This window comes from Passer montanus, unplaced genomic scaffold (assembly GCF_014805655.1).
Source record: "Passer montanus isolate IOZ18808 unplaced genomic scaffold, ASM1480565v1 scaffold209, whole genome shotgun sequence".
NCBI lineage: Eukaryota > Metazoa > Chordata > Aves > Passeriformes > Passeridae > Passer > Passer montanus.
In genome coordinates, this window is record NW_024366692.1 from 351,195 (window position 1) to 367,977 (window position 16,783).

General features: G+C 64.2%; 4 protein-coding genes across 5 annotated transcripts; all 4 read right to left on the minus strand.

Annotated features, from left to right (window-relative positions):
- Positions 1-36: 36 nt before the first annotated feature.
- S100A16 (S100 calcium binding protein A16) lies at positions 37-4,965 on the minus strand. Of its 2 annotated transcripts, none has more exons than XM_039708631.1 (3): positions 4,873-4,965; positions 1,413-1,574; positions 37-538 (listed from the first exon to the last, which is right to left on the minus strand). In XM_039708631.1, exons 1-3 carry the CDS (start codon positions 4,876-4,878, stop codon positions 374-376), a joined length of 333 nt encoding a protein of 110 aa, XP_039564565.1. In that variant the 5' UTR covers positions 4,879-4,965; the 3' UTR covers positions 37-373. The 2 variants fall into 2 exon arrangements, with proteins under 2 accessions (XP_039564565.1, XP_039564566.1); XM_039708632.1 differs by lacking the exon at positions 4,873-4,965 and adding an exon at positions 1,819-1,975.
- A 5,107-nt stretch (positions 4,966-10,072) lies between these two features.
- On the minus strand, positions 10,073-10,574 carry LOC120501907 (protein S100-A14-like). Its single transcript, XM_039708686.1, has 3 exons — positions 10,536-10,574; positions 10,304-10,450; positions 10,073-10,206 (listed from the first exon to the last, which is right to left on the minus strand). Exons 1-3 carry the CDS (start codon positions 10,572-10,574, stop codon positions 10,087-10,089), a joined length of 306 nt encoding a protein of 101 aa, XP_039564620.1. The 3' UTR covers positions 10,073-10,086.
- Positions 10,574-12,870, minus strand: S100A14 (S100 calcium binding protein A14). Its single transcript, XM_039708670.1, has 3 exons — positions 12,775-12,870; positions 11,249-11,395; positions 10,574-11,151 (listed from the first exon to the last, which is right to left on the minus strand). Exons 1-3 carry the CDS (start codon positions 12,805-12,807, stop codon positions 11,032-11,034), a joined length of 300 nt encoding a protein of 99 aa, XP_039564604.1. The 5' UTR covers positions 12,808-12,870; the 3' UTR covers positions 10,574-11,031.
- A 1,472-nt stretch (positions 12,871-14,342) lies between these two features.
- On the minus strand, positions 14,343-15,614 carry S100A13 (S100 calcium binding protein A13). The gene is made up of 3 exons (XM_039708669.1): positions 15,035-15,614; positions 14,640-14,855; positions 14,343-14,506 (listed from the first exon to the last, which is right to left on the minus strand). Exons 2-3 carry the CDS (start codon positions 14,826-14,828, stop codon positions 14,372-14,374), a joined length of 324 nt encoding a protein of 107 aa, XP_039564603.1. The 5' UTR covers positions 14,829-14,855; positions 15,035-15,614; the 3' UTR covers positions 14,343-14,371.
- Between the last annotated feature and the right edge of the window lie 1,169 nt (positions 15,615-16,783).

The window sequence follows — 16,783 nt, forward strand, 5'->3', positions numbered from 1 at the left end:
AGAGCCCCTCCCTCGACGGCAAAACCCGAGCGGCGGCCGCTGCTCCTCCGAACTTTATTGCTGCAATAAATAACCACGGTGGGGGGAAAGCGCCCTTTGCCCGAGGAGACCCCCCCGGTTTGGGGGGGAGCCCCGAGGGCAGAGGGGGCGCTGCTGAGGACAGGCAGAATTCCCGGCCCAGAGCAGGGGGAGCCTCTTCCTCTGAGAGCAGGGGGGGCAGAAAAACGATGAACCCCCGCGGCTGCCACAGCTTTGCCCCCCAAATCCCACCCCCGGGGGCTGGTGGGGACCTCGGGGTCCCGGAGGCTCGGGAGGGGGGGCACAAAGCGGGGTTGGTGGAGGAGCGGGGGGTCCGGGGTGGCTCCAGCAGCGGCTACTTGGTGTGTTTGACACTCTGCTCCTGCTGGCGGATGATCTGCGCGATGGGGCTGGCGATGCCGCCTATCAAGGTCCAGTACTCCTCGAAGCTGATGCGCCCGTCCTTGTTCTCATCCAGGTCGCAGATGAGCTTGTCGGCGGCGCGGCGGTTCCCGGTGTCCTGCGGGGAGAGCGGAGCCGCTCAACCCGGGCTCGGGGAGGGGGGAAAACCCCCCCAGGGACCTTTTTCTGAGATGAATCTCAGAAACGTCAGCCTTCTGACGTTTGGTCTTATATCAGCATATCTGCAGATTGTGGAAGTTTGAGTATTAAAGCACAATGGCTGAATCATAGCAACCCTTCAGTGTCCAGTGAGACAATCTGTCACATTCACATGCTACGTTTTACTCCGTCTGCAGAAAGTGGCTTCACGTGTGCTTTTTAAAGTAAAGAAAAAAAGAGCCGTAAATCCAACTCTTTTTGAAAATTGCACCATTTTGGAGCTGGCTAGCGCGCAGGATTTTTTTTGCAGGGTGACATTGAGTTTCTCAGCAAAGAATGAGGATTTTTGTCTGCGGAGAAATGTGAGCGGAGGAGAAGCAAGACCCCACCAAGACCCAGCCCCGCAGCCCCCCGGGCTCACCGTCAGCATGAGGGACCTTTTTCTGAGATGGATCTCAGAAACGTCAGCCTTCTGACGTTTGGTCTTATGTCAGCATATCTGCAGATTGTGGAAGTTTGAGTATTAAAGCACAATGGCTGGATCATAGCAACCCTTCAGAGTCCAGTGAGACAATCTGTCATATTCACATGCTACGTTTTACTCCGTCTGCAGAAAGTGGCTTCACGTGTGCTTTTTAAAGTAAAGAAAAAAAGAGCCGTAAATCCAACTCTTTTTGAAAATTGCACCATTTTGGAGCTGGCTAGCGCGCAGGATTTTGCAGGGTGACATTGAGTTTCTCAGCAAAGAATGAGGATTTTTGTCTGCGGAGAAATGTGAGCGGAGGAGAAGCAAGACCCCACCAAGACCCAGCCCCGCAGCCCCCCGGGCTCACCGTCAGCATGTGGTTGAGCTCGCGGCTGAGCATCTTCCGAAAATCCTTCTTGCTGATGCGCCGCGGGTTCTTGCAGCAGCAGCAGCGGCTCGAGTACTTGTCGAAGTTGTTCACCAGCACCTGCACGGCCCATTCCAGCTCCGTGCACTCGGCCATGGTTCCCTGCGGGGGCGGCGCTTGGGTGAGACCCTCGGGGGGCTCCACGCCCTCGGGGGTCTCCATCTCCCGGGGATGGGGTCGGGGGTTCTCATTTCTGACATCACACCCCAAAAAATCCTCGCTGCCGCCTGCGCCAGCCCGCAGGTGCCACCTGTGCCCACGGCCCCGGTGCCGCGGGGCTGAGCAGCACCAGGGCCGCGGCCGGCGCTTGCCAGGGCTCATTAGGGAGGAATGGGGCAGGAATTACCAGCCAGCCCTCCTGTTGCTTCACGGCTCCGGGAAGGGCCCGGCGGGGCAGGTCCCGGCCTGCCGAGCCACCCCCCCTTCTCCAGGGTCCCCTGGTGTCCCCTGGTGTCCCCGGGCAGGAAGCGCTGGCCGGGCCCAGCAGGATGGGCACCGTCACATCCCGGTGACAAGGACACGGAAACGGCGTCACCTTGGCAGGACTCGGCTCCTTCCTGCCCCGCCGGTGGCCGCGAGTGGGGACAGCCGGGCTCGGTGGGTCCCTTGGGTTCCACGCTGCTTTGGGGACAACAGCGAGCGCCACGGCCACCGCCACGGGGACCTTGAGCACCCAGGGGTGGCCCAGCACTGTCCCCACTCTGGGGACACCACCTGAGGGCGTCCCCAGCCCGGCTGCTCGCTCTGGGACCTGCCCCGTGCCAGAATTTGGCTGCTGTCCCCTCTGCTCAGCCTGACCCTCCCCAGTGCCGCCCCAGGGAGGTGACACCGGGCTCGGCCACGCTGGGGAGGTGACACCGGGCTCGGCCACGCTCTCTCCTTGTCCCCACGTGCCTCAGCGTGGCCCTGTGTCCTCCCACGCCGTCCCTGTGGTGCCACGGCCTGAGGTCACTCCATGACCCCGGGGCTGGGGACTGTCCCCAACCCTCAGCACTGTCCCCAGCTCTCAGGACTACCTGCACGGCCCATTCCAGCTCCGTGCACTCGGCCATGGTTCCCTGCGGGGTCGGCGCTCGGGTGAGACCCTCGGGGGGCTCCACGCCCTCGGGGGTCTCCATCTCCCGGGGATGGGGTCGGGGGTTCTCATTTCTGACATCACACCCCAAAAAATCCTCGCTGCCGCCTGCGCCAGCCCGCAGGTGCCACCTGTGCCCGCCCCGCCCGCCCTATGGGGGCCGCCACCCCCGCGCGTGGGCCGTGCCGTGCCGTGCCGGGCCGGGCGACGCAGGTGAGGCCCCCGTGGGTCCCGCCGCTCCCGGGCCGGGCGGCACTGCTCCTTCTCCCGTAGGCTGCGTGCAGTGGCTGCCCTGCGAAGGGAGCGCGGCGGGCGCGGCCCGACTCAGCCTCCCCTCCCTGTGGCGAGTCGCGGCTTTACGCGGAGGGCCCCGTGCTCCTGGGAGGGTTTAGGTCCTGGCTGGGCTTCCCCCGTGCTCCCAAGGGAATTGGGAATGCCCCCAAGGGAACGGCCGTCCTAGAGGGCGGCGGGCGGTGGCTCAGACCCGGCGCCTCCGTTTGCGGCGCGTTTGAAGCCGGGCGGCAGCTGGGTGGTGCTTTGCAGAGGGGTTGCCGTAGCGCCGGGGCACTCACGCTGCCGGCTCCAGGGCGAGGCGGGGCAGCGCCGGTGCCACTCCGCCGCCTTCCTGTGCCCGCAGGATGCTGCGCTGAGGGGCATGACGGCTCTGTGGGCTCGGCACGTCGCCCGCTGGGGCTGCCTGCTGAGCACGGCCCGTGCCGCTCGGAGGCTCGGCGCTGTGCTGCCCGGCCCGGCCTGCCCAGGGCCTGCCCCGCGGGCTGTGCTGCCCGCTGCGAAGGCGGCGGCTCTGGGCCGGCTGCAGGCGGGCAGGCCGGTGTCCCTCGGGAGCTGTTCCCCGCCCGACAGCGCCCGTCCCTGTGGTGCCACGGCCTGAGGTCACTCCATGACCCCGGGGCTGGGGACTGTCCCCAACCCTCAGCACTGTCCCCAACCCTCAGCACTGTCCCCAGCTCTCAGGACTGTCCCCAACCCTCAGGACTGTCCCCAGGGTGGCCTCGGGGCTGTCTCACAGCGATCCCAGCCCGGGAACCCAAAGGCTCTGGCAGCACCGCGAGGCCAAAGCCCCCGCAGTGCCACGGGTGTCCCCTGTCCCCGTGGGTGTCCCCCGTCCCCGTGGGTGTCCCCTGTCCCCGTGGGTGTCCCCTGTCCCCACGGGTGTCCCCTGTCCCCGTGGGTGCCCAGCCCGTCCCCGGGGCACCGCGGCTGCTGCTCCGCCAGTGACTCACGGCACGGCCCCGGGGCCAGCCGGGGGCACGGGGCACTGCCGGGTGGCACACGGGGACACTCGCGGGTCCCTCCCCTCCTTTCCCCTGTCCCTGTCCTTCCTCGCCCCTCGCCGATGCCCAGAGCGGGCACAGAGCCACGCACGGCCCCCGCGCTGCCTGCCCCTGCTGGCAAATCCTGCTTTTCCACCGGTAAATCCCCCTTTTCCACAAAAAAATCCTGCTTTTCCACCAAAAAAATCCCCTTTTCCACCAAAAAATCCTGCTTTTCCACCAAAAAAATCCCCTTTTCCACCAAAAAATCCTGCTTTTCCACTGGCAAATCCCATTTTCCATCAAAAAATCCTGCTTTTCCATCAAAAAATCCCCTTTTCCACCAAAAAATCCTGCTTTTCCACCAGCAAATACTCCTTTCCACAAACAAATCCTGCTTTTCCACTGGCAGATCCCATTTCCACTAAAAAATCCCCTTTTCCACCAAAAAATCCTGCTTTTGCACCAAAAAAATCCTGCTTTTCCACTGGCAAATCCCCCTTTTCCACCAACAAATCCTGCTTTTCCACAAAAAAATCCCCTTTTTCCACCGACAAATCCTACTTTTCTACCAAAAAATCCTGCTTTTCCACTGGCAAATCCCATTTCCACTAAAAAATCCCATTTTCCACCAAAAAATCCTGCTTTTCCACCAGCCAATACCCCTTTCCACAAACAAATCCTGCTTTTCCACTGGCAGATCCCCTTTTCCACCAACAAATCCTGCTTTTCCACCAACAAATCCCCCTTTTCCACCAGCAGATCCCCCTTTTCCAGGATGCAGACCCCTCTGGCGGCCCCAGGCCGAGCTCCCCAGCTCCAGGGCGTCCATCCCGGTCCATCCCGCTCCGTCCCGGTCTGTCCCGGTCCGTCCCGCTCCGTCCCGGTGACCCCGGCAGGTCCCTCCAGCGCGGGCCCCGCTCCCGAGGGATTCCAGGAATTCCCAGCTCCCGACCTGCAGCCGCACACCCCGGGGCTCATCCCAGCCAAACACCCACCCCGGGGGTCCCGGGGCCGCCCTCCCCACCCCGGGGGTCCCGGGGATCCCCACCTGCATGGCGCCGGGCTCCGCAGTGTCCGTGTGTCGCCGCTGTGACCTGGCGGTGCTGTCGCCGCTCTCCCCTCACCTCGCACCCATCCCGCCGGCCCAGCCGGGTTTTTAAGGAGGCTCCCACCCCTCCCTGACGTTCCCAGGGCGTTCCCGGAGCGGGGCTTACCTGGGAAATGGTTCCCCGGGGTTGCAACACCGGGACGGGTCGGTGCGAGCAGGGACCCGCAGCCGGGCCGGCTCCTCCCGGGGCCCTTTCGGGGTTCGGGGTGGGGGGACGTGTGTGGGGAGCGCCCCAGAGACCCCACGGGCTGCACGAGCGCTCACAATTCCCACCTGATCCTGAAAATCCACCCGTCCCAGCTCCAGCCCAACCCCAGGCACCGGGGGCAAAGAAAATCCTTAGTTTGAGCCAAAACCACTCGTTCTGGTGGGTACAAGGAGCTGGCCAAGGTTTGAGGTGAATAAAATCCTTTATTTGAGCCCAAACCACTCATTCTGGTGAGTGCAAGGGGCTGACACAGGTTTTGAGATTAATAAAATGCTTAATTTGAGCCAAAGCCACTTGTTCTGGTGCTGGCACAAGTTTGGGGTGAATAAAATCCTTTATTTGGGCCAAAACCACTAATTCTGGTGGGTGTAAGGGGCTGACCCAGGTTTGGAGCAAATAAAATCCTTTATTTGAGCCCAAATTCACTCGTTCTGGTGGGTACAAGGAGCTGGCCAAGGTTTGGAGTGAATACAACCCTTTATTTGAGCCAAAACCTCTTGTTCTGGTGCTAACACAGGTTTGGGGTGAATAAAATCCTTTATTTGAGCCAAAACCACTTGTTCTGGTGGCTGTAAGGGGCTGACCCAGGTTTGGAGCAAATAAAATCCTTCATTTGAGCCCAAACCACTCGCCCTGGTGGGTGCAAGGAGCCAGCACGGGTTCAGGGCCCTGTCCAGCCCTCAGACCTCTCTGGCTGCCCTGGGATGGATCCGGCTCTTCCCAGCAGGGAGCTGGGCTCGTTAAGTGCCATCCATAATTAATCAGCGCTGCAAATTGCAGGCCTGGTGTCTCCCAGAGCGATGCGATGGCTAGATCAGATCCTGCCTTATCGGGGAGGGCGCACCTGAGGATGCAAAGCAGGAGGTGATTTATCCCGGGGGGGAGCCACCTGCTCCCAGCACCTCTGGAACTGCCTCCCATCCCGGAAAAAACGAGTCAGCTCTGCCCTGGCCCCTTCCTAATCTCGGTGGGGAGGAAGCAAACCTGTTCTGGGCCGAGATGCTGCGGGTGTCGCGGCGTTGATGCAACACCGAAAATCCACCCGTCCCAGCTCCAGCCCAACCCCAGGCACCGGGGGCAAAGAAAATCCTTAGTTTGAGCCAAAACCACTCGTTCTGGTGGCTGTAAGGGGCTGACCCAGGTTTGGAGCAAATAAAATCCTTTATTTGAGCCCAAATCACTCATTCTGGTGGGTACAAGGAGCTGGCCAAGGTTTGGAGTGAATACAACCCTTTATTTGAGCCAAAACCTCTTGTTCTGGTGCTAACACAGGTTTGGGGTGAATAAAATCCTTTATTTGCGCCTAAACCATTTGTTCTGGTGTCTGTAAGGGGCTGACCCAGGTTTGGAGCAAATAAAATCCTTCATTTGAGCCCAAACCACTCGCTCTGGTGGGTGCAAGGAGCCAGCACGGGTTCAGGGCCCTGTCCAGCCCTCAGACCTCTCTGGCTGCCCTGGGATGGATCCGGCTCTTCCCAGCAGGGAGCTGGGCTCGTTAAGTGCCATCCATAATTAATCAGCGCTGCAAATTGCAGGCCTGGTGTCTCCCAGAGCGATGCGATGGCGAGATCAGATCCTGCCTTATCGGGGAGGGCGCACCTGAGGATGCAAAGCAGGAGGTGATTTATCCCGGGGGGGAGCCACCTGCTCCCAGCACCTCTGGAACTCCCTCCCATCCCGGAAAAAACGAGTCAGCTCTGCCCTGGCCCCTTCCTAATCTCGGTGGGGAGGAAGCAAACCTGTTCTGGGCCGAGATGCTGCGGGTGTCGCGGCGTTGATGCAACACCCCGGGAGGGTGGGAATCCCTCCCGGGGCCTGCAGGCAAACAGCTCACGCCTGAATCACGGCCTTTCATCGCCCTGCTCCCCTGGCAGATGTCACAACCACATCCAGGCCCTGATTTTTACAAGGCATCCAGGGCGTGTGCAGGCGCCCCGAGCAGCCGGCGAGCAGCGCAGCCCGGCCCAGCCTTGGGGAGCCCGGGGAGGTTGGGGTTCCCCTGCTGCAGCTGCCCCCAAAATGAAAGGTTGGGAGGTGTTTGGTGTCTCCAGCACCACGGGAGCCTGTCCAGAAGGGTCTTTTGTTGTTTTGATATTTCTTGAATACATTTTTTCACAAGGATTCTTTTCCTGGGAAGCTGAGAAGCCTCAGCTCCTCCTGGGTTTTGCTGCTTTCGTTTTGATATTTTTTTGAATAATTTTTTTCAGGAGGATTTCTTTTCTTGGGAAGATGAGAAGCCTCAGCTCCTCCTGGGTTTTGCTGCTTTGGAATATAAAGATTGTTTATCCAACGTGTGAGTTGTTTTAGCTTAATAGCCAGCCACAGCCAGATGTGTCAGTGTCCTGGTTCAGGGCAAATTCGGGAGATAAAAGCAGCATGCAGTCAACCCAGGAGAGTCAGACTCTAAAAAATCAATCACAAGTTTCCTTTATCATTCTTCTTAAACCTCCTGTCTGTATCCTTTTCCTATATTCTTTAGTCTAGTTTTAGTGTAGCATTCTTCAATTAATTACAGGTTATTCTAGAAGAAAATAATCATAAAATAACAAATTAACCTCCTAAAAACATGGAGGCAGGTTCCTCATGTTCCTCCTTCATCCTAAAAGACCAAAAAGGATGGGCATCATGCTCCTCACCGAGGGGCTGGACTGAGCCCTTCCTGTCACCTCCAGAACATTCCAGAGACTCATCCAGGGCTGCCTCACGCCTCAGGAATTGTCCTCAGTGTCACAGCAGTGTCACAGGAGTCCCCACATTCCCATCCGGGCACAGGGCAGAGCAGGGGAGCCCCAGCTCCCCTTTCCCCCCCGACCTGACACATTTCCTGCCTCCAATTAAAGCCACACCTTTCTGCTTCATTCCCAGCCCCGCGTTCCCACCGAGGGAACAATAAATAGTCATTCCCGTTGTGAAATGCAGCCCGAGAGCAGACAGAGGCTGCCTGTGGCCGAGCCGCGGTGCCACCAGCCCGGCAGGACCTGTCCCCTGCCCAGCCCCGCTCTTATCACTCCTCTCTCCCTCTTCTCTCCCTCTCCTGGTGCTGCTGAGCTGCCCACGCCCTCTCCCTTTTTAGATTCTCCTTTTGGGGTCCCCACAGCCTCCCCCAGGACGTGCAGCTGGCTGGGAAGGTCCTGGAAGGGCAAAGGAAAAGTGGGAAACCCGGGCGCTGCTCCGGCCCTTTCCTCACTTCCCGCCAGCTGCAGCTCGCTGGCATTTTACCCCGTCCCAGTTTGCTGGAATTGCACCCAAATCCCACCTTTTGCCAGCCCAGATGGGATCCTGATCCTGGCCTCGCAGCCCCTGGGGCTTTCCAGGCCCAGGATTTTGGGGGTTCACAGGATTTTGGGGTTTCCGAGGATTTTGGGTTTCCGAGGATTTGGGGGTTTTTCAGGATTTTGGGGGTTTCCCAGGATTTTGGGTGTTTCCCAGGATTTTGGGGTTTCCAAGGATTTTGAGATTTCCCAGGATTTTGGGGTTTCCCAGGATTTGGGTGTTTCCCAGGATTTTGGGGTTTCACAGGATTTTGGGTTTCCGAGGATTTGGGGGTTTTTCAGGATTTTGGGGGTTTTTCAGGATTTTGGGGGTTTCCCAGGATTTTGGGGGTTTCCCCCCCAATCAGTCCGGGTCAGTATTTTTCGGTGTTTTTTGGGTTTTTTTCCGGTGTTTTCCTTTATTAATTTATACAAAAAAGGTCGCGAGCGGCCCCGGCTGCCCCCAGCCCGGCCCCGGGGGTGGGGAGCACCGGGGGGGCGGCACATCCCGGGACAACCCCCCAAAATCCGGGCGGGGACACGGCAGGGAGAGCTCCCAGGCCACGCGCACCCACCCCGGGGTGCCCCTGGAGGTGCCATGGGGGTGACAGGGACGAGCCCCCCCAAACCCAGGGGGGTTTGGAGCCGAGCCCCCCTCGCTGCGGGGCGGGGGGAGCCGCAGTGGAGGGGTGGGGGGCGAGCCCGGGGGTGGGGGCGCACGGCGAGAGGCGGCTCCGCTGCCAGGACCCCCCGCCCGTGCCCCCCGCTCCGGGGCAGAGCTGGGGAGGGAAGGCGAGCCCAGGAGGGCAGGGATGCAGCCGGGGAGGGGGATCCTCCGGCAGCAGCGCAGAATTTTCGGGTTTTTTTCCCAGTTTTTTTTTTCCCAGGAGCATCCCAGCGGCTTCTGGCGCTTCCAGGAGCAGAGCCGGAGGCCTCGGGCGCCTTCCCGTCCCCCACCACCCTTCTACTTCCTCCGGCAGCCCTTGGCCGCGTCCCCCATCATGTCCCAGTACTCCCCGAACTCCAGCTTGGCCTCGTTAGGGTCTCCCATGCATTCGATCTTCTCTTCCAGGGGTCCCACGCACTGCAGGGAAAAAAACATCGGCGTGACGGCCACCAGCAGGATTTTGGGGTTTCCCAGGATTTGGGGGTTTCCCAGGATTTTGGGGGTTTTCCAAGATTTTGGGTTTTCCCAGGATTTGGGGGTTTCCCAGGATTTGGGGGTTTTCCAGGATTTTGGGGTCTCCCCTGAGCTCCCTCCAGCTGCCTCCCCAAAGCACGGGCACGGCTCTGCCCGTGGGGTCCCCACAATGGGACCACCCCAGCACCTGGGAATGGGGGGTGCGGGGAGCCCTGGGGTGTCCACAGGGGTCACACACACCTGCAGCATCCCCTGCACCCCCAGAGCACCCCCTGAACCTCTGCAGCATCCCCTGCACCCCCTGAACCCCCAGAGCACCCCCTGCACCCCCCAGAGCCTTCCCTGAACCCCCAGAGCATCCTCTGCGCCCCCAGACCATCCCCTGCAGCATTCCCTGGACCCCAGAGCCTTCTGTGAACCCCCCCAGCATCCCCGGCACCCCCTGCACCTCCTGCACCCCCACAGCATCCCCTGAACCCCCAGAGCACCCCCTTCTGGCGCTTCCAGGAGCAGAGCCGGAGGCCTCGGGCGCCTTCCCGTCCCCCACCACCCTTCTACTTCCTCCGGCAGCCCTTGGCCGCGTCCCCCATCATGTCCCAGTACTCCCCGAACTCCAGCTTGGCCTCGTTAGGGTCTCCCATGCATTCGATCTTCTCTTCCAGGGGTCCCACGCACTGCAGGGAAAAAAACATCGGCGTGACGGCCACCAGCAGGCAGAGACCCCCCAGCCCCTCCCCAGCTCCTCCTGCCCGCCGCCGGCTCTGCCCTCACCTTGCCCAGGTGCGGCAGCTTCTGCACCACCAGCTCCTGCATCTCGTTGGGGGTCAGGTACTCCTTCTGGCCCTTCACGGCGTAGCAGTGGAACTGGCTGATCACCGTCTCGATGGCCCGCTCCACGTCCGTCAGCTCCTGGCAGTCCTGCGGGGGGGACAGGGCGTGAGGCGGGGGGTTCCTTTATTAATTTATACAAAAAAGGTCGCGAGCGGCCCCGGCTGCCCCCAGCCCGGCCCCGGGGGTGGGGAGCACCGGGGGGGCGGCACATCCCGGGACAACCCCCCAAAATCCGGGCGGGGACACGGCAGGGAGAGCTCCCAGGCCACGCGCACCCACCCCGGGGTGCCCCTGGAGGTGCCATGGGGGTGACAGGGACGAGCCCCCCCAAACCCAGGGGGGTTTGGAGCCGAGCCCCCCTCGCTGCGGGGCGGGGGGAGCCGCAGTGGAGGGGTGGGGGGCGAGCCCGGGGGTGGGGGCGCACGGCGAGAGGCGGCTCCGCTGCCAGGACCCCCCGCCCGTGCCCCCCGCTCCGGGGCAGAGCTGGGGAGGGAAGGCGAGCCCAGGAGGGCAGGGATGCAGCCGGGGAGGGGGATCCTCCGGCAGCAGCGCAGAATTTTCGGGTTTTTTTCCCAGTTTTTTTTTTCCCAGGAGCATCCCAGCGGCTTCTGGCGCTTCCAGGAGCAGAGCCGGAGGCCTCGGGCGCCTTCCCGTCCCCCACCACCCTTCTACTTCCTCCGGCAGCCCTTGGCCGCGTCCCCCATCATGTCCCAGTACTCCCCGAACTCCAGCTTGGCCTCGTTAGGGTCTCCCATGCATTCGATCTTCTCTTCCAGGGGTCCCACGCACTGCAGGGAAAAAAACATCGGGGTCACGGCCACCAGCAGGCAGAGACCCCCCAGCCCCTCCCCAGCTCCTCCTGCCCGCCGCCGGCTCTGCCCTCACCTTGCCCAGGTGCGGCAGCTTCTGCACCACCAGCTCCTGCATCTCGTTGGGGGTCAGGTACTCCTTCTGGCCCTTCACGGCGTAGCAGTGGAACTGGCTGATCACCGTCTCGATGGCCCGCTCCACGTCCGTCAGCTCCTGGCAGTCCTGCGGGGGGGACAGGGCGTGAGGGGGGGGGACAGCTCCGTGCAGGGGGGGGACAGGTCCCCAGAGGGGGGGGACAGGTCCCTGGAAGGGTGGGACAGGTTCCCAGAGGGGTGGGACAGGTCACCAGAGGGGTGGGACAGGTCCCTGGAAGGGTGGGACAGGTCACCGGAGGGGTGGGACAGATCCCCAGAGGGGTGGGACAGGTCCCAGAGGGGTGGGACAGCTCCTCGGAGGAGGGGGACAGCTCCTCGGAGGGGTGTGACAGGTCCCGCGGAGGGGTGGGACATCCCGCGGAGGGGACAGGACAAGCCCCGAGCGGGTGGGGCGAACATTTCATCCCTGCACAGCCATGGGGTAAACCTCCTTGCCAGCGCCTGGCCCCTCTGCGCGGATGTGAGGCGCCCTCCCGTCCAGCTGTGGCACCTCCCCATCCAGCTGTGAGCCTCCCCCATCCAGCTGTGAGCCCGCTCATACAGCTGTCAGCCTCATCCATCTGTGAGCCCCATCCAGCTGTGAGCCCGCTCATACAGCTGTGAGCCCCATCCAGCTGTGAGCCCCCATCCAGCTGTGAGCCCCATCCAGCTGTCAGCCTCATCCAGCTGTGAGCCCCCACTGCCTTCAGCCCCCACACGGATCCCGGACCGCTCCATACAGATGTTCCTCCCCCGCATCCAGCTGTGACGGCTCTGCCAGCCCCTCCAGCTGCCATCGCCTGTCCCCCCCGAGCTGTCCCCCCCCAGCCGCGCTGTCCCCGCCAGGCTCAGCCACCCCGGCGTCTCTCGCCACCCCCGGCGCGGGCCCGTCCCGACTGGTTCTTCCTCTCTCTCCTCCGCACAAGCGGCGGTGGCAGCGTGAGTCAGTGCCCGCCGGCCCGGGGCTCCGGGGAGCCCCTCTGCCACCCCGCAGACCCCAGCCCCGGCTGGGTGAGGGGCGCAGAACAGCGCGACCCCCGCTCCCGGTCACTCCCGGTCACTCCCGGTCACTCCCGGTCGCTCCCGGCCGCTCGTGCGGCTCCGTTCGAGGGCAGCGGCGGTGCTTCACCCAAATCTGCGGCTTCCCCTCGGAACGCCGTGAAACCACAGCCGCCGATGCCCACTGGGCACCCCGCACAGCCTCAGCCCGGCGCCCCAAAATCCCGCACAGGCGCCGGGGGCTGCGGGGTGGGCACGTCCCGCTGGGCAGCCGAGGAGCAGCGGAGCTTCGCTGCCGTGGGGCATCCCCGGAGAGGCTGCGAGGAGCGCGGCCGGCTCCCGAAGGTCTGAGCTGCCCGCTCCCCCGAGCTCTGCCAAGCCCCGGAGCAGCCCCCGGCTCCGGGCTGCGGGGCCGGGGCCGTGCGGGGTCACCCCCGCCCCGCCGGTGCCGCGGGGTCCCCGCCGGACCTTGCGCTTCTTGCGGCAGTTGCACTGGCCCATCCTGCTGCTGGCGGCTCCGCGGGGGTCTCTCCGGGGGTCTCTGCTGTGCCGCGGGGTCCTGGGGAGCTGGCGGGGGAAGGAAGCCAAGCTCAGCTCTGGGCTCGGGGGGAGCTTCCCCTCCTCGGGCGCCAGGACTCCTCCCCCGGTCACTCCCGGTCACTCCCGGTCACTCCCGGTCACTCCCGGTCACTCCCGGTCGCTCCCGGCCGCTCGTGCGGCTCCGTTCGAGGGCAGCGGCGGTGATTCACCCAAATCTGCGGCTTCCCCTCGGAACGCCGTGAAACCACAGCCGCCGATGCCCACTGGGCACCCCGCACAGCCTCAGCCCGGCGCCCCAAAATCCCGCACAGGCGCCGGGGGCTGCGGGGTGGGCACGTCCCGCTGGGCAGCCGAGGAGCAGCGGAGCTTCGCTGCCGTGGGGCGTCCCCGGAGAGGCTGCGAGGAGCGCGGCCGGCTCCCGAAGGTCTGAGCTGCCCGCTCCCCCGAGCTCTGCCAAGCCCCGGAGCAGCCCCCGGCTCCGGGCTGCGGGGCCGGGGCCGTGCGGGGTCACCCCCGCCCCGCCGGTGCCGCGGGGTCCCCGCCGGACCTTGCGCTTCTTGCGGCAGTTGCACTGGCCCATCCTGCTGCTGGCGGCTCCGCGGGGGTCTCTCCGGGGGTCTCTGCTGTGCCGCGGGGTCCTGGGGAGCTGGCGGGGGAAGGAAGCCAAGCTCAGCTCTGGGCTCGGGGGGAGCTTCCCCTCCTCGGGCGCCAGGACTCCTCCTCATCCCCGAGCGGAGGGCGAGGAAGGAGCCCCGGGATGCGGCGCTGGAGCTGCCGGGACACGTCCCCGGCGTCCTCGCAAGTCGTGGCAGAGCCGAGCGTGGGAGCAGAGGGCGCAGCCCCCCCGGCCCCGCCGTGGGGCGGCCGGGCCACTTACCTGCAGCACGGGCTGTCCCAGGTGTGCGCGGGCTGCGGCGGGCCGGGGTTTTATACCGGGGAGGTGTGAGTGGGAGCTCCGTGGTGCAAGGCGTCTCATTTGGGAGCCTGGCCCGGCGCCAGCGTGGGGCCGGGAAACGCCTCCTTCCCGGCCGCACCGACGGTTCCCGTCCCGGCTCGGCCGCGTGGGAACGGCACCGGGCCCGGAGCGGGATTTCACCGGCCCGGAGCACCGGGATTCCGGGTCCGAACGCTGATGTTCCCCCGCCGGGATGTGCTGCTGGATGTGTCCCCCCCGTGCCACCCAAGACCCTCAGAGGATGGGCACGGTTGCCATGGAGCTGGCGGCCAGGGTGGCATCGCTGCCGGGATCTGCCGAGCCCCACCCCGGCCACAGCCACAGCTCTGCCCCCCACGCCCCCCCAGCGCGGCAGGAAGGTGTTTGTGGGGCGCAGGGTGGCACCCCAAAAGCCAGACCAGCAGCAGGGCAATTTGGGAATGGCCCCGGCGCCACAGAGTGACCCCAAAGCCATCAGCCCGGGGCTGGGCCTGTCCCCAGCGTGGGAGGAGATGGGGGATCAAATCAGAGCCCTCCAGCAAGAACAGCAGGATGCTCAGGCTCAGGGAAACCTCTTTATTTGAGTCTCCATCACTTCTTGGCCGCTTTGTCCCTGCGCACGGCCTTGGCCAGCTCCCCGATCAGCCGCCAGTACTCGCCAAACCTCAGCTCCTCGTCGTTGTTCACGTCCAGCTCGCTCATCTTCTCCTCCAGGGAGGGCACATCCTGCGGGGAGCACACGGGAGGGTGCCCAGAGACCGGCGTGGGCATCAAGCTGCCAACGCCAGGGCACCGGGAGGGGCCCCGCGGTTCGGGGGGACCCCCGGGGACCCCGCGGCGCTGCCGCTGCCCCCCTCACCTTCATCAGGTTGGGCAGCTGGAGCTTCACCAGCTCCTTGAACTCCCCGGCCGTCAGCGTGCCCTTCTTGCCCTCCTTGGCGGCGAAGGTGATGAACACGGTGACGATGCGCTCGATGGCCGCCTCCAGCTCCGTCAGCTCGGCGGGCTCGGCGGGCTCGGTGGGCTCGGTGGGCTCGGCCGTGGCCATGGCACCGGGCACGCCGCTAGCCCGGGGCTGCAGGCACAGGAGCCCAGAGGGGGTCGGAGCGTCCCTCGCCCCCTCCCCAGCCCAGCTCAGCCCCGCAGCGCTCAGGAGGGTCCCGGGGTTTGTGCAGGAGGGGCCGCGGGTCCCGGGGGTGACGGAGCGGGGACAGGGGGGACATCAGGAGCTGCGGGGAGCGACGCCCCACTTACCGCAGGCTGCGGGCAGGTCGCGGTCCCCGGGAGGTTTCGAGGGGTTCGGGAGCTTTGGGGACTTTTCAGGTGTTTTTATACCCGCGCCGCAGGAGGGGACAGCGCAGCCTTTGTCCGCCCCGCGCCGGTGTTGGGTTTCCTGATGCGGCCGGACGGACGCGCAGTCACCGCCCGGGCGCCGCCGTCCGTCGGTCCGTCCGTCCCTCCGCTCCCTCCCCGCCTGGGCACCGGACCAAACTCGGCCTGAACTCGCCGCGGCCTCGGCGGCGCCGCCCGGGGACCTCCGGTGGGGACAGGACGGGACCGCGGGGCTGGAGCATCACCGGGGCCGTGCACAGAAACATCCCCGGGGCCGGGATCGTTTTGGTTGGAAAAGATCTCCGAGAGGATTGAATGCAAACTTTGAGCTCCATTCCGGGGGTGCAGGGCAGGTGCCACCCCCAGCTGGGGACACTGAGGTGACCCCAGGGCCCCGGTGACATTCCGGTGACATCCCTGTCACATCCCTGGCTCGGGCAGTGTCACCGACCCAGGGCCCGGCTGGGCCCGCACCGAGTGAGAGTTGTGACTCAGCCGCCCGCTGACATCATCCCTATTAATAGTGGGCTCTGTAAAAATTAATTAATCCAAATTAATTAGGGGGTTGGAACGGCCCTTTTAATCAGTGGGTATTTATAACATGGCAGCCCTGGCACCTGTCCACCGGGCAGAACGAGTTCCTGTGGGCACCCCAAATCCCCCGGGGACCCCGAGGGGACCCTGGCCACAGCCTCAGGACTGTCCCCAGTGTCCCCACGGGTGTGACAAACAGCGAGCAACACGCGGGAATTTGGGGTCCCAAAGCCCCAGCGGTGTTTTGGGGGCCGAGGGCAGGGGGGTCCCCGCTACAACGTCCCCATCACGGTTTGTGCTGAGCCCTGACACGCTGGCGGGGACAGGGAGGCTCCCACGGTGGCCCTGTCCCCACCCCAGAACCGTCACACCAGCTCACGGGGCAGGAATTGGCTTCCTGCAGCCCCATCCGGCCCCGGGATGACGGAGGGGACGGGGCTGGGACGGTCACCGAGCCCCACGTCAGGGCACCGGGGTGGCCTCTTGGGAAAGCGGCGGGTGAGTCAGGCCCGGCAGGGACCGGGACAGGTTTGGGGTGAATCACCGGCCCCGGAGCCAGGCGGGCCCGTGACTGCCCGGCCCTGGAATTCGGGGTGAGGAAGGGGCACATGCGGCAGCGGCCCCACAGCGGGAGGGGAAGGGACAGCCAGGTCTGGGATCCCCGTTGGGACCGTCCCCATGGGAAGGGGGTGCTGACCTGGCCTTGGGGACACCGGCACGGCCAGGAGGGGACCGTGGAGGGACTGGGGCCATGGAGGGACTGGGGCCATGGAGGGACTGGGACCATGGAGGGAGTGGGATGGGGGCCATATAGGGACAGGGACTGGGGCCATGGAGGGACTGGGACCATGGAGGGACTTGGGCCATATAGGGACATGGACGGGGGTCATATAGGGACAGGGACTGTATAGGGTCTTGGGCCATTTAGGGACAGGGCCATAGAAACTTGGGCCATTTAGGGACAGGGACCATATAGGGACTTGGGCCATATAAGGACATGGACGGGGGTCATATAGGGACAGGGACCGTGTAGGGACTTGGGCCATGTAGGGACAGAGACAGGGCCATATAGGGACTTGAGCCATATAGGGATGGGACCATAGAGACTTGGGCCATTTAGGGACAGGGACCATATAG

Excerpts from the sequence above, each read along its gene's own strand:
- S100A16 (XM_039708631.1), bottom strand. Across the intron at positions 539-1,412 it reads AGCTCAACCACATGCTGACG|GACACCGGGAACCGCCGCGC; the intron begins GTGAGCCCGGGG and ends CTCTCCCCGCAG.
- S100A14 (XM_039708670.1), bottom strand. The coding sequence starts at position 12,807 with ATGGGCCAGTGCAACTGCCGCAAGAAGCGCAAG. Across the intron at positions 11,396-12,774 it reads ACTGCCGCAAGAAGCGCAAG|GACTGCCAGGAGCTGACGGA; the intron begins GTCCGGCGGGGA and ends TCCCCCCCGCAG. Across the intron at positions 11,152-11,248 it reads AGCTGCCGCACCTGGGCAAG|TGCGTGGGACCCCTGGAAGA; the intron begins GTGAGGGCAGAG and ends TTTTCCCTGCAG.
- S100A13 (XM_039708669.1), bottom strand. The coding sequence starts at position 14,828 with ATGGCCACGGCCGAGCCCACCGAGCCCACCGAGCCCGCCGAGCCCGCC. Across the intron at positions 14,507-14,639 it reads AGCTGCCCAACCTGATGAAG|GATGTGCCCTCCCTGGAGGA; the intron begins GTGAGGGGGGCA and ends TGCTCCCCGCAG.
- LOC120501907 (XM_039708686.1), bottom strand. The coding sequence starts at position 10,574 with ATGTGCCGCCCCCCCGGTGCTCCCCACCCCCGGGGCCGG. Across the intron at positions 10,451-10,535 it reads CTCCCCACCCCCGGGGCCGG|GACTGCCAGGAGCTGACGGA; the intron begins GCTGGGGGCAGC and ends TCCCCCCCGCAG. Across the intron at positions 10,207-10,303 it reads AGCTGCCGCACCTGGGCAAG|TGCGTGGGACCCCTGGAAGA; the intron begins GTGAGGGCAGAG and ends TTTTCCCTGCAG.